Source organism: Muscardinus avellanarius (genome assembly GCF_963383645.1).
Source record: "Muscardinus avellanarius genome assembly, chromosome: 7".
In the NCBI taxonomy this organism is placed as follows: domain Eukaryota; kingdom Metazoa; phylum Chordata; class Mammalia; order Rodentia; family Gliridae; genus Muscardinus; species Muscardinus avellanarius.
In genome coordinates this window covers 1,549,820-1,564,773 of record NC_137793.1, presented here as the reverse complement: position 1 = coordinate 1,564,773, position 14,954 = coordinate 1,549,820, and the positions used below count along the sequence as shown (strand labels likewise).

Genomic DNA, 14,954 nt, shown 5'->3' with positions numbered 1-14,954 from the left:
ACTACCTCCACAGCCCTACTTTATTGGATTTGAAACAGGATATCACTAGTTTGATGAGTCTTGCTACTTGCCCAGGCTGGACTCGAACCTGCAGTCCTCCCAAGTACTGGGGTTACAAGTGTGCGCCACCCTGCCTAGATCTGTTTTTCGTTTGGAAAGGGGGTTGCCACAAGTTGCTGAGGTCCTCACAGTTGTTGAAGCTGACCTCAAACCTGCGGTCCTCCTGTCCAGTCTCTCAAGGCCTGGGATCACAGGCTTGCGCTGCCGAGCAGAGGCTGAGCGAAGGCCTGTTAAAAGTCTTTCTGTCCTTTCCTCAGACCCCGCCCCTTGAGGACCACGCCCTCCCCATGGAGCCTCGGTGCCATACTGGCTGAGGGCCAAGCCTGGAGCCAGGCTGCTTGCTTTCAAAGCAGGGTTCAGTCCTTCACAAGTTGCAGAATTTGGGGCAAATTTATTCATCTCTCTTGGTCTCTCTTTTTCTTTAATTATAAGTAAAAGTGAAGCCAGGCGTGGTGGCGCACGCATGTAATCCCAGCATTCGGGAGGCTGAGACCGGAGGATCACGGTTCGCGGCCAGCCTCAGCTACTTAGTGAGGCCTCTGCAATTCAGTGAGAACGGGTTTCAAAATTAGGAATAAAAAATAGGACTGGGTTGTCACTTGGAAGTAGAATGCCCCTGGGCTCCATATCCAATATGCAAAAAAAAAGTGAAAGTGAGTTGAGCCAGGCGTGGTGGCACACGCTTGTAATCCCCGTGCTTAGGAGGCTGAGACAGGAGGATCACACGGGTTCGAAGCCAGCCTCAGCTAGTCAGTGAGGCTCTCGGCAACTTAGTGAGACCCTGTTTCCAAATAAAGTATAAAATAGGTCTGGGAGTGTAGCCTGGAGGTAGAAAGCCTCTGGGTTCCACCCCAGTACCACCACCAAAAAAAAGGGGGGGAAAGTGAGTTGTGGGGCAGGGCGTGCAGCTCACCGTTAGAGCGCTAGCAGAGCCTACCTGAGGCCCTGGGCTCCATCCCCAGCACTGGGGAGGCGAGGAAGTTGTTGAAAGGATTGATTGTTTATTAAAGTTATTTGCCGTGTACAGTGTATAAGCACTAGAAGTACTTGTTACCATTACTGGGATCCCGCTCTCTCTTCTCTTGGCCCCCGAGGCTCTCGGCCTTGGGCAGCCCGGAGCCTCATTTCCACATACCTGTCTGGGGCTGCTGCACCCACTCTGGCCCTGCTTTGAGGCCACCTGTGCCCACTGTGGCTGGACTAGACCCCGGGCACGCAGAGGCCGGGCTTGCTGGCTGGCAGGTGGGTAGGCGGTGCGTTCCTCTTGCATCCACATCCCTTACACCGGCAGCTGCTGGCGCCAGCACTCCTCAGCCCTAGGCATGAGCAGCAGGAGGCCCGCTACGGATTCCTACGTATAGAGAGTGAAAGCTCTGGCCCCCACGCCTAGGAAGTATAGAAGCAATTGTGTGTTCCACACTAGAGGGCATGCTTAAGGCCTCCCTCCCCCGGCGGCCCATGCTGGTTAGAGACCTCCAGCTAGAGGGGCTTCCCAGCAGAGCGCAGGCCTGAGCGCCAAAGAGGCCGGGAAATGTGCCTGGAAGAGCCGCCAGGTGCCTGTGCTGTGAACCCTCGGCAGTCCCCTCAAGGAGGCCGGCAGCTCGGGACTTTGGCAGCTGACTGCGGCCTGGGTGCAGATGGACAGTGCCTCTGACCCACGACCACCCCGCTTTCTCCCCAGGCCTGCTACGGGATCCTCAAGGTGCCTACGGGCAGCTGGCTGTGCCGGACATGCGCCCTGGGAGTCCAGCCCAAGTGCCTGCTCTGCCCCAAGCGAGGAGGGGCCTTGAAGCCTACCCGGAGTGGGACCAAGTGGGTGCACGTCAGCTGCGCCCTGTGGATCCCTGAGGTGGGCAGTAGTGGGGTGCGGCGGCCTGCAGCAGCTCAGCACTTGGGCCCGGGTGGAACTTGGGTAGATCCTAGCAGAACTCTGGGTAAGAAGGGGCTGGGAGGGCTCGAGGCATGTGACGGGAGGCTCTCGGGCGACAGGCCTCTGAGGGGCCGAGGCAGCAGCCCGTGGGGACTGCATGTGGGCACGCAGGGTCAGGGTAGGAACCTGGGGTCATGGGTCAAGGCCGCCACAGAAGTCAGGCACCCACCTCCAGGGGAAGCAGGCGTGGGTCTGTCGGACCCCAACGCACAGCGTCCCCCAGAGGCAGCCTGCATGCTTACAACAGGCTCTCTCTCCAGCCACCTGGGCTGCGGCTGCGATGGAGGGCTGGTCCCTGGCTGGTGCCCGCTGGGAAGGCCTGGGCAGCAGGCTGGGTCTACAGCATGAGCAGAGGCCCCAGGCTCCTGCAGGGCCACTGCTTTTTGTTAAAATACAGACATTCCCTTACGTTTCCATGTCAGCACGCAGCCCTTCCCTTCCTGGGTGCACAGACTAAAGGCCCCGCACTGCAGGCTTCTGGGAGGGCGGTCCTGTGTGTCAGCCAGTCACCGGCTCTCAGATCAGCAGCAGAAGGCTGGGATACCTCTTGATGTCCCCTGGGCTGGGCACAGCAGAGTCACCAATAAGGACCCACCACGGGAGCCCCTTGGTGAGAGGCCCTCATCCCACCCTGAGGATGAGTCCTCCCTCCTGGGCTGATGGCCAGTTGCGTCAGACGGGCAGGGTTTGGGGCCTGTCTCTGTAGGAGGGGCCTAGCAAAGCTACTTCCCCTGTGGCTAGAAGAGGCCTTGAGACCCCAGGAGGAGACGCCATGAGGCCTGTTCTCGGTGCCCAGGAAAAATAACAAAGAGAAATCACATTGTCACAAGAATTCTGCAGGTGCTATTTGGACAAAGGTCTGAGGCACAGAAGGGAAGGGGACCGAGTGCTCGTTTCTGTCTGTCAAGGCCTACACGGTGTCAGGCGTGCACAGTGGTCCAGCGCCCTCCACTCCACGGTCTGGGCCTCGCTGTGAGCGCATGTTGGCCCAGCTGCAGGGAGCTCCAGGGGGACCCGGAGATTGAGCAGTACCGAGGGAGGGAGTTGGGGTTTGGGGGCTCCGCCAGGGCTCTGGGTGCCCACTGCCTGGCTCTGACAGATATCCCCCACTTGGGGGTCCCTGGAGGCAGACTGGGAATGACGCAGGCCCCTGTGTCCTGCCCAGGTCAGCATTGGCTGCCCAGAGAAGATGGAGCCCATCACCAAGATCTCGCACATTCCAGCCAGCCGCTGGGCTCTGTCCTGCAGCCTCTGCAAGGAATGCACGGGCACCTGCATCCAGGTGTGTGGGGCTGGGGCCGCCTGGGAGGGGACGGGCTGAGGGAGCTGTGGCGCCGGGCTTTCCCTGAGAGCGGGCGTCTTGCAGCTTCACGGGTACATAGACTCGACCTGCGGGAGGGGCGGGGCTCCATGTCCTTCCACTGCGCCCCGGCAGGACAGCGGTGCCCAGAAGGTGGCGTGCACTAGAGCCCAGGAGGGCGTGGTGCACACTGGCCGGCCTGCTCCCTGGGCACGATGGAGGGCTGCAGTGGAGCTGGGGACTGGCCTTTCTAGCTGCTGGATTTTTGTTTGTACTCGGGATCGAACCCAGTGGTGTTCTACCCCTCACTACACCCCCATTTTTATATTTTTTTTACTTTTTGTGGTACTGAGGGTCGAACCCAGGGGTTTTCTATCTCTAGGCCACACTCCCAGACCTATTTTGTATTTTATTTGGAAACGGTCTCATTAAGTTACTGAGAGCCTCACTAAGCTGCTGAGGCTGGCTTCGAACCTGTGCGATTCTCCTGTCTCAGCCTCCTGAGTGCTGGGGTCACAGGCGTGCCCCACCACGCCTGGCTTGAGAGTCTCTGGGGGTGAGGGTCACCCTCTCATCTCTCCAGTTGTCCCTGCAAACACGACATGTGCGCTCGTTTGTAAGACCTTCGGAGAGGTGTGTGGGTGCAGCGCCAGTGGTTCCCAGCAGCTGGGCGCATTATTGCTGAACTGGCTGTGGTTGCCCGTGGTCCTCATCCCAGGCTGCGAGGGAGGCTCGGGCCTTGAGCTGCCTGGGCAGAAGGAAGGGGACTGCCCGCAGCCCCTCCTCCCAGGGGCCGCTCGCTCGGAGATCCCGCAGTCGCTAACGTGGCCGAGCAGAGGGGCGGTGACCTATCAGCAGGCAACCTTTTTTCTGAGGCCTTGTAATTCCAAAGTCAGTCTGTCCACAAAATGCAGCTTGTCTTCAGAGGGGCTGCACGGGCAGATTCCGACTGCCGGCTCCCCGGGTGCGTGGTGCGGACCCGCCACCCTGCCGGGCGCCCCAGCGCTCCTCACGGGCTGCTAGGAGCCCGTCCAGCATCCTGTGTCCTCTGTGGAGCCCTGGGGAGCCCGGTCCTTCCTGGCCCCGGCACCTCTCACGGCTGACTGCTCTCGCTCCTCCCGCCAGTGCTCCACGCCGGCCTGCGTCACCGCGTTCCACGTCACGTGCGCCTTCGACCACGGCCTGGAGATGCGGACGATCTTAGCCGACAACGACGAGGTCAAGTTCAAGTCCTTCTGCCAGGAGCACAGCGACGGGGGCCCGCGCTGCGAGCCCACCCCCGAGTCCGCGGAGCCCGGCCAGGCGGGCGAGGACGCGGAGAAGGTGACCCTGCGCAAGCAGCGCCTGCAGCAGCTGGAGGAGGACTTCTACGAGCTGGTGGAGCCGGCCGAGGTGGCCGAGCGGCTGGACCTGGCCGAGGCGCCGGTCGACTTCATCTACCAGTACTGGAAGCTGAAGAGGAAAGCCAACGCCAACCAGCCGCTGCTGGCGCCCAAGACGGACGAGGTGGACGACCTGGCCCAGCAGGAGCAGGACGTCCTGTACCGCCGCCTCAGGCTCTTCACTCACCTGCGCCAGGACCTGGAGCGGGTGAGTAGCGCCGGCCCGCGGCCACCGGACACGCAGCACTGCCGCCCTGAGCTCCGGCCTCCGGAACCGCCAGGGGCCCGGGGCTTCCGGGGCTTGCACAGCGTGGCAACTGGTACTTTACAGGGCGGCGGAGGGTCAGCCTCGCCTCCTGGAGCCCTCGAGCGGAGTTGGGGCAGGGACCCCGGCTTCCGACACCACCGTGGGCCCCACTGGTCGGAGCATGGGAGCTTCTGGCTAGCCTGAGGCAGAGGAGGGCTGGTGCTTCCCTGGCTGCCGCCATCCTGGGCGGGGCAGCACCGGGTAGACAGGTGTGGACGTGGCTCCCATGGGTGCCTGGCATGCAGAGATGCGGAGCAGTCATGGGGCCGGGTGCTGAGGCTCCGCAGAGGCTGCATAGGGTGAAGACGGAGGCTGGTGCGGCCGGGGGTCATGAGAGGCGGGCTGGCCAGCCATGGTGTGTGTGGCGCCGCGGAGACCGTTTACACAAGGACTGTTGGGGCCCTGGGACTTCCACACCCTCCCCGCGGAGTTACAGGACTGGCAAGGGAGAGTGGGCTGGTGTGAGCTGGAAACAGTCCAGGTGGAAGCCCCAGGAGCTGTGCGTGACCGGAGGCAGCTGCTTTTCTTTCTTTTCCCTCTTTATCTTTTCTTTCTTCTTTTCTTGTGGACCTGGTGATCGCTGTACCCACAGACACTCGCCTCCTTTTATTAATTTCTTTTTTTCTGCAGTATTAGGGATGGAACCCAGGGGCATTCTACCTCCGAGCTACACCCCCAGCCCTATTTTTTATTCTTTGTTATGGAACAGGGTCTCACTGAGTTGCAAAGGGCCTCACTAAGTAGCTGAGGCTGTCCTTGAACCGTGATCCTCTGGTCTCAGCCTCCCAAATCCTGGGTTTATAAGCACGCACCACTACGCCCAGCATCTAAATTTTGAAACAGGCTCAGCCAAGTTGCTGAGGCTGTCCTCAAACCTGTGGTCCTCTGGTCTTGGCCTCCCAAGCACCGGGCTTCCAGGCCTGCACCGCTGCTCACAGCTTGCTTTTCTCCACTCTGCCTCTGTGAGCAGGTGCGTAAAGTAGGGCAAGCCTCCGAGGAGAGGGTGTCCAGAGGGTGACAGTACCCACTTCCCGTTCCCTTTCTTCCTTCTCATCTCCCCACGGCCTGGGTGAGGGGAGTGACCCTCAGGGCCTGGAAGGTGCTCGCTGCCCGGCAGCTGCCAGCTGGCACCAAGTCAGAAGGAAGAGTGGGTGGGAAGGAATGATCACATGACCCCACGCCAGCCGGGGCAGAGGCCGAGACACCTGCCCTCAGCCCCCGCCTCCTGGGCGGCCAGCCTCTGCTCACGTGGCCAGGGTCATAAGGTCCAAGTCCTCCATAGCTGTCCCGAGGCCACCCCGAGTCCCTGCCCCAGGGTCTCCGGCGCTTGGCTCCGGCTGTCCCCGGCCTGCGCTGCGAGGCCAGCCCTTGCGTCTGGCCCTGGCCGGGCTGCTGGGGGACTGTCTCACCAAAAAGGAGACGGGAGGATGGTCCTCCAGCGTCCTGAGTAGGTGAAGGAGCCAGCTCAGGGAGGCCACACGGCTGCCTTCCCTCGGGAAGGGCTGGATACGCAGCTGAAGCATGGAGGCCGGGGTGGGACAGGGTGTCGGCTCATCTCTGTTCTGTCCGTTTCCCTGGTGGTGTTCCCCCTTCCTCCCCCGGCCCCGTGCCGGCTGGCACAGGAGCAGCAGGCCTGAGGCTGCTGGGCCGAGATGCCCCACACGGCTGGGCGGGCCCCAGGGTCCAGGGAGGCGGCTCTCAGGCGAGCGCCCCGGCCAGGCCCTCCAGGAAGCGGAGTCAGGCCAACTCTGCAGGCTGTGCAGCGCCCCCTCAGACACCTCGGCCACGCCTAGGTGACCCCAGCATAGGGGCAGCACTGAGCCCTCTGCCGCCGGGAGGCTTTCAGCAAAACCCAGTGCTGAGGTGGCCTGGCCAGCGGGCCCAGCCCCTGACCACGGCCCAGGAGCACTGAGTGCCCACCTGGGCCTGGGCACCGGCCAGCGCAGGCCAGGACAGCGGGGCGGTGCAGGCGAGGCTGCCCACGAGGCCGGGCTGGGTTGCTCTGGCCCCAGCACTCCCAGCTCTGTGCTGTCTTCATCTCATTCTCCACCTGAGTTTCAGTGTCCTGGATTCTACAACAGAAATAATAGCTAGGTGAGCAGGATCGGCGGCCTGCCTGGCATCTCAGTACTCAGGAGGCTGAGACAGGGGGATTGTAGGTTGGAGGCCAGCCTCAGCAACTTAGCAAGTCCTGTTTCAAAGTAAAGAATAAAGCATGGCGCTGGGGTGTAGTTCAGAGGGCGAATGCCCCTGGGTTCCATGTCTAATACCGCAAAATAAATAAAATTAAAGAAAAGGATGGGGTTGTAGCTAGGAGTTAGGGTGCCTGTGAATTCAATCCTCAGTACCAAAAAGATAAATAAAAAATAAATAAGCAGAGTATGGTGGTGTGTGCCTGTGATCCCAGGACTTGGGAGGCTGAGGTGAATTGTAGGTTCAAGGCCACCTCAGCAGCTAGTGAGGCCTTGTCTCAAAATTAAAAGCCAGGTGTGGTGGGCATGCTTGTGACCCCTGTACTTGAGAGGCTGAGACAGGAGGATCGCAGGTTCCCAGCCAGCCTCACCTACTTAGTGAGGTCCTCTGCAACTTAGACCCTGTTTCAAAAATAAAGATTTAAAAATAGGACTGGAAGTATATACGCAGAGGTAGAGTGCCCCTGGGTTCAATCCCTGGTACCACAATAAATAAAAATAAATAAAGTCAGGCGCAGCGACATATACTTGTAATCTCAGCACTTGGGAGGCTGAGACAGGAGGATCACACAAGTTCGAAGCCAGCCTCAGCTACTTAGTGAAGTCCTCTGCAACTCAGTGAGATCTTGTTTCAAAAATAAAGAGTAAGCCGGGCGTGGTGGCGCACGCTTGTAATCCCAGCATTCAGGAGGCTGAGACCGGAGGATCGTGGTTCGCAGACAGCCTCAGCTACTTAGTGAGGCCCTCTGATACTCAGTGAGACCCGGTTTCAAAATAAAGAATAAAAGCCGGGTGTGGTGGCGCACGCTTGTAATCCCCGTGCTTGGGAGTCAGAGACAGGAGGATCGCACTGGTTCGGAGCCAGCCTTGATGGCTTAAGAGACCCTGTTTCCACATAAAGTTAAAAAATAGTTCTGGGAGTATAGCCCAAAGGTAGGAACCCCAGTACCACCAATAAAAATAAATAAATAAATAAAAATAAAGAATAAAAAATAGGGCAGGGGTGTAGCTCGGAGGTTAAGTGCCCCTGGGTTCCATCCCCAGACCCGCAAAAAAAAAAAAAAAAAAAAAAAAGGAAAAAAGGAAAAAATAGGCCTGGAGGTGTAACTCAGAGATAGAATGCCCCTGGGTTCAATCTCTGGTACCACAATAAATAAATAAATAAAGCTGGGCGTGGTGGCGCACACTTGTAATCTCAGTACTTGGGAGACTGAAACAGGAGGATCACACAGGTTCGAAGCCAGCCTCAGCTACTTAGGGAGGCTCTCAGCAACTTAGTGAGACCCTGTTTCCAAAGAAAATATAAAATAGGTCTGAGAGTGTAGTTCAGAGAGAAGGCCCCTGGGTTCCACCCCCTGTACCGCAAAAATCAATGATGAATAAATAAATAAATAAATAAATAAATGAAATCTCAGCGGGAGGCCTCGGCCGCCGGGCAGTCAGGAGAGTGTGGCCGCAGCTGCCTCCTGGAGTTCACAAAAGAGAGCCCTGCAGTGCCCACCCTGGGCCCTCGGCCCTTCCCCCCAGCTCCTGACTTCTCCCACCATCGCGCCCCAGCGCCATCCTTGCTTGACCCCCTCTTCTCTCTTGCGCCCCTGGGCATGAGCCTGCTGCCCGTCCGGACCTGTGCCCATCCTGGCATAGCCTTCTGCAGCACAAGCCACCTGGCCCAAGGGCGTGGGGCCCCAGAGCGGTCCCTCGGGAGCCTGGCAGCCATACCCAGGGCCTCCCAGCTCTTGTGCAGCCTGACACTTCCCACTTCCTGCCAGCGCCCCATTGGCTCCCCACCTCGCTGCCCATTTGCCTTTCTCCAACTCCTCCCTGCAGTCACAGGTTCCTCCTGCTCCCTTGCCCCCAGCCGCCACAAGAGCCCAGAGCCCCCAATCACCCCTTCTACCTCCCCCTCGGCCTCATCCCGGGCTCCAAGCCTGCCCTTGGCCTTGACAGTTTTTCCTGGGGTTCTCCAGGGTCCACCTTAATGTCCTGGTCCCTGCTCCCCCTGCAGCTGCTCCTGGCCCCGGAGCCCATTGCCACCCTCTCCTCAGCGCACATTCCACAGCGTGCCCACACCAGGGCGCCCGCTCCAGCCCACATCTTCCTGAGCACCTGATCTGCAGCACCCACCCACCCCCGCCCCTCAGGCAGCTCATGCCTGGCACGCCTGCTTCCCGGCTCCATGAACGGCCACACACCTGGCTAGGAGCCATTCCTGCTCCTCGGCCCTCGTGGCCAGCCTTTCCCTGAGATGTGTTAATAAAATGCCATCAAAATATAAATTCTAGCCCAGCGCAGCGGTACAAGCCTGTAATTCTAGCGACTTTGGAGGTGAAGCCTGCACAGCTTAGCGAGACCTTGCTTCAAAAATAAAATAACGAGTTAAAAATGTAAAACTTTGCTGGGCGTGGTGGTGCACGCTTGTAATCCCAGCATTTGGGAGGCTGAGGCAGGAGGATCACGGTTCAGGGACAACTTTAGCTGCTTAGTGAGGCCCTTTGCAACTCACTGAGACCCTATTTCAAAATAAAGAATAAAAAATAGGGCAAAGGGTGTAACTCGGAGGTAGAATGCCCCTGGGTTCCATCCCTAGGACCGGGGAAAAAAAAGTAAAACCTTGTTGGGTGTGGTGATGCATGGGTCTAGTGGTACACACTTGTAATACTAGTATTTAGGAGGCTGACACCGGAGGATCCCAGGTGTGTGGCCAGCCTCAGCTACTTAGTGAGGCCCTCAGCAACTTAGCAAGACCCTGTTTCAAAATAAAAGATTAGAGCGGGGCGTGGTGGCACATGCTTATAATCCCTGTACTTGGGTGGCTGAGACAGGAGGATCGCACAGGTTCGAAGCCAGCCTCGGCTACTTAGTGAGACCCTGTTTCAATATAAAATAGGTCTGGGAGTATAGCCCGGAGGTAGAAAGCCTCTGGGTTCCACCCCCAGTACCACCAAAAAAAATAAAAAATAAAAATAAGAAATTAGAAAATCAGGCTGGAGGTGTAGTTTGGAGGTAGAATGCCCCTGGGTTCCATCTCCAGTACCGAAAAAAAAAAAAGTGTAAAACCTAGCCAGGTGCTGTGTTGTACACCTGTAATTCTAGTACTTGGGAGTCTGAGACAGGAAGCTGGTAGTATGTGTTAAATAATCCTAGTACTTAGAAGGCTGAGACGAGGATCACAGGTTCGTGGCCAGCCTCAGCAATTTATGAGGCCCTCTGCAACATAGTGAGACCCTGTTCTAAAATAAAGACTAAAGCTGGGCGTGGTGGCGCACAGTTGTCATCCCAGCATTCGGGAGGCTGAGGCTGGAGGATCGGGGTTCACAGCCATCCTCAGCTACTTAGGCCCTCCGCAACTCAGTGAGACCCTGTTTGAAAACAAAGAATAAAAAATAGGGCAGGGGGTGTAGCTCAGAGGTAGAATGCCCTGGGCTCTCTCTCCAGTGCCACCAGGAAATGAGGGGTTTGGGAGAGCTGGAGTGTAGTTCACCGACAGTGTCCCTGGGTTCGATCCCCAGTACCACCAAGGAAAGAAAGCCCAGTGCTGGGAGTGCGGCTCGGTGGTAGTGCACGTTGCTTCGCGCGTGCGGCGCCCTGGGTTTGATCCCAGCACTCGAAAAGAAAAGACCAGTCAAACTCGCGTCTCTTGCCAGGCCCTGCCCTGGTCACCGGGAGCTTTCTTACTCTTCTTCTTGAATAATTTGGGAGTTTTTGTTTGTTGCTGTTGTTAAATAAGAATGTTTTCACTCTACAGTGAGGGAAAGAAATGGCAACGCTAGGAGCCGTTAGTCTGGGTCAGCTTCTGAAGGGGTAGGAGCCCGCCCAGCAGCCTCGGGGCAGAGGAGGTCAGCTCGCCAGTGGTGCAGCGCTGCTAGTCACAAAGCCAGCGTGTGGGCACAGGCTGGGATCCCCGCACTTGGGAGGCAGAGACAGGAGGATCGCGCAGGTTCGAAGCCAGCCACACTGGCTTAAGAGACCCTGTTTCCAAATAAAATATAAAATAGGTCTGGGAGTGTAGCCCGGAGGTAGAAGGGCTTCCAGGAACCCCAGTACCACCAAAATAAATAAATAAATATCAAATAGAGCTGGGATGTATCTCGGAGTTAGAATGCCTCTGGGTTCAATCCCCAGTACCACATATGCAAAAAAAAAAAAAAGGGCAGGCTGGTTCCTTTTGGAGGCTCCAGGGAGGCTCTGCCTCACACCTTCTCCTACCTTCGGGTGGTCCAGAAACTCCTGTGGTTCCTTGTCTTGGGCAAACCGCACTGCAGACAGCCTCTGCCAACACTGAGAGTCTTCTGAATAAATATGCCGTGTCCCTCCCTGTGTCTACTGGCTGCTTTTTTGTTTTTGGTGGTACTGGGGTTCCTGGAAGCCCTTCTACCTCCGGGCTACACTCCCAGACCAATTTTATATTTTTATTTGGAAACAGGGTCTCTTAAGCCAGCGCAGCTGCTTTGAACCTGCATGATCCTCCTGTCTCCGCCTTCCAAGTGCAGGGATTACAAGCGTGCGCCACCACCCGGCTTCTAGTTGGTTTTTATAAGGACACCAGTCACGTAGGATTAAGGGCCCACCCCAATCCAGTGTGGCCCCATTTTTTGTGGTACTGGGGGTGGAACCCAGGGGCTTTTCTACCTCCGGGCTATACCCCAGCCCTATTTTATAATTTATTTGGAAACAGGGTCCCACTGAATTGCTGAGAGCCTCACTCAGTAGCTGAGGCTGGCTTCGAACCTGTGCGATCCTCCTGTCTCAGCCTCCCAAGCACAGGGATTACAAGTGTGGGCTACCACGCCTGGTGGTAGGCCCCATTTTAACTAGGTACAACCACAGAGACCTATGTTCTCTTCTCTTCTTTCTTTCTTTCTTTCTTTCTTTCTTTCTTTCTTTCTTTCTTTTTTTGTGGTGCTGGGGATTAAGCCAGGGGCATTCTACCTCTGAGCCACACCCCACCCCGATTTTATTCTTTAGTTGGAACAGGGTCTTGCTAGGTTGCAGAGGCTGGCTTCGTACCTGCGGTCCTGTCTCAGCCTCCCAAGTACCAGGATTACAGGTGTGCATTACCACGCCTGACGGAGACCCTATTTCTATACAAGGGCTCATTCTGAGAGTCCCAGGAGACATGAATTGGTTGGGGGGCGGCGTTCATCCCAGTGTAAGAGCCCTGGGAGGTCGTCAGGGCTGAGGGAAGGGTCTGGTTTGTGTTTCAGGGTCGCTGTGGGGTAGCAGTTGAGACTGATGGCTTCCAGTCTGTGTGAGAGTAAATGAGGGTGCAGGTCGGGAGCTGGAGGAAGGACAGACGGGCGACAACCGTGGGGCAGCTGTGGGAGCACGGGGAGAGGCCGTTGCGCCCCAGCGCCCTTGGCCTGGCCTGGCTCTGCTACGCCCTCACCGCGCTCCGTCCCGAGTGTGCTGAGCTGCTCCGTGGCCTAGTCCAGGCAGTCCTGCTTCCTCCTCTAGGTCTGGGTCTGGGTTGCCCAGTCCTAAGAGCAATCGGCCAGTGTCCATCTGCCTTGCGGTGCCAGGCCCTAAGAAAGGGGCCCTGCTGGCGTCCGTTACTATAAACGCAGGCTCCTACACAACGCCAGAGCACTGAGCGCAGCGGTTCTTAGGGGCTGGGGAGGAGGCTGGTGCTGAGGAGGCCCTGGGTGAGAGGAAGGTAGGCTGGGGAGGAGGCTGGTGCTGAGGAGACCCGGGGTTTGAGAGGAAGGTAGGCTGTGGCGCCGGTCGAGGCCCTGGCTGGGGGCGCCACACCTGCACACAGCGCCAGGAATCGGTGCCCGGCACATCCTGCCGAGGCTGGAGACGGCAGTGGCCTTCTTCTAGGATCTCCTTGGCAACGAGGCGCCAACAGAGAGGTCCGGTCACGGCCAGCTGGGGTCAGGGGAAGTGGTGGCCCTGCCGTGTAGTAAGGGTTCAGCACCAGGGGTCACCCCAGGTGGCTTAAGGATGGGGAGACTGAATTTGGCTTTGCAGACGTCGAAGCTGGCCCGATGGGGCTGGTCTCCTCTGGGCGGGCCCGGGTCCCAGGATTCCAGCCAAGCTGCTTTGGCCTCTGGAAGCTCCGTTCTGAGCTGAAGAGGACCCCAGACCAAGGGAGGGCCTACTCTCTACCCCAGGCAGCGTGGGAGCGGGCCGTCTGAGAGGGAGCCAGGCCGTGACATCGCCCAGCCACAGCCACGGGCGCTCCAGCCATGGAGCCCAGGGGTGGCCCCAGCCCCACAGGCTGAGCGGGAAGACCGTGGCTCGGGGGGCCAGAGAGGCCTCTGCACTCTGCTGAGGCGCTGTCCTCAGCTGAGCGCGGGGCAGCCTGGCCGGCCGCGGGGACCTGGCCCGGGACCCAGTGCTGCAGGTGGACATGGGCAGCCATAGGCCGGGCACCAGTGGCCTGGGACAGTGCGTCTGCTCAGAGCCCTTCTGCCCATCGCTCTATCTCCGTCGGAGCCACGTGTGCCTTGGGACAGGCGTTGGTGTCCGCCATGATTTCTGTCTTTGGTTTTCCTTGCTAGGACAGGCGGCAGAGAGCTTAGAGCCTTGGGGAGGGAGGGCAGCCATGTTGGTTAGCCAGCCAGGCTGCTCAAGGTGGGGCCAGAGGAGGAAGGCTGAGTTGCCAATCTAAGCTAACCGCTGCCCGATCGGGCTCCGCTGGGGGCCCCGAGCCGGACGCAGCCCCTCGTTCCAGATACCAGCAGCACAGGGCCAGCACAGGGCCAGCCCAGGACGCGTGGCCTGCAGTCAGCTTGCAGATATGCTGGCTTGCAGATGTGCCGGCAGGGTGGGTAGGCAGGCGGGCGTCCGTGGCAGCCTCTGCCCCTGGAGAGCCTCGTTCTCCGGCAGCCCGGCGCAGCTGCCCAGGGGTGAAGTGGGCAATCTCTCTTGTGTCTCCTCAGGTTAGAAACCTGTGCTACATGGTGACCAGGCGGGAGAGGACGAAACACAGTATCTGCAAGCTCCAGGAGCAGGTGTTCCACCTGCAGATGAAACTAATTGAACAGGATCTGTGTCGAGGTAGGCGCCTCTGCCCTCGCGAGCCGGGCGGGCCCCGAGGAGGTGTCTTCTGCGGTGGGCCCGAGCCCTCAGCCCTGCCCGTCTCCGCCATCCAGTCACTCGGGGCAGATGGGTGCCTGCCAAGGTCTTGGTTGCTTGGTAGATAAGTAGCAGAGTTTGGGTGCGGCCTGCCCTCAGGGGGCTGATGGTCCTGCTGGGCCACCCGGGTTGGGCTTGTGAACAGGCGCAGATCTGCAGTGCTGTGCTCCGGGCCGGGGCTGAGGCAGGACAGGCAGAAGCCACTGCGCCGCCCCACACCCCAGTGCGCCTGGGAGTTCATTGTGCAGAAGGCAGCTGCCGCAGAGACGGGCCAGGGCCTTCTGCACCCACGGGCGGGTTGGCCCTGGGCCAGCAGCGCTTGTTCTCTGTTGTTGTTGATTGAGCGACTGATTGATTTTTTTGTGGTACCGAGGATTGAACCGGGAGGCATTCCACCTCCAAGCTACACCCCCAGCCGTTTGTATTTTTGTTTTTGAAATAGGGTCCCGCTGGGTTGCTAAGTCTCGCTACATTTGCTGCGGCTGTCCTTGAACCTGTGACCCTCCTGTCAGAGCCTCCCGCGCTGTGGGCCAGCACGCCCAGCTGTGACTTTCTCACTCTCTTGCCATCACTGCTTGAGCAGATCGGGGTCAGAGGCCCCAGAAGCTCTTACCTTGGTTGGTCGTGGGCATTGTCAGGCCCTTCTTAGAGGGTGGGCGTGTGAAGAAGTGGAATGCTTAACCCCAAATCGCTCTAAACGTCA

General features: G+C 58.6%; 1 protein-coding gene across 2 annotated transcripts in view; it reads left to right on the top strand.

The window, feature by feature from the left end:
• JADE2 (jade family PHD finger 2) overlaps nt 1-14,954 on the top strand; it is a gene marked incomplete at both ends in the record, with an annotated part of 37,161 nt that overhangs the window by 18,399 nt on the left and 3,808 nt on the right. For both annotated transcript variants that reach the window (XM_080699113.1, XM_080699112.1), the window contains 4 exons: nt 1,742-1,909; nt 3,156-3,272; nt 4,416-4,880; nt 14,056-14,173. In XM_080699113.1, the coding sequence (XP_080555239.1) occupies nt 1,742-1,909; nt 3,156-3,272; nt 4,416-4,880; nt 14,056-14,173 (868 nt within the window). The remainder of the gene's footprint in view (nt 1-1,741; nt 1,910-3,155; nt 3,273-4,415; nt 4,881-14,055; nt 14,174-14,954) is intronic.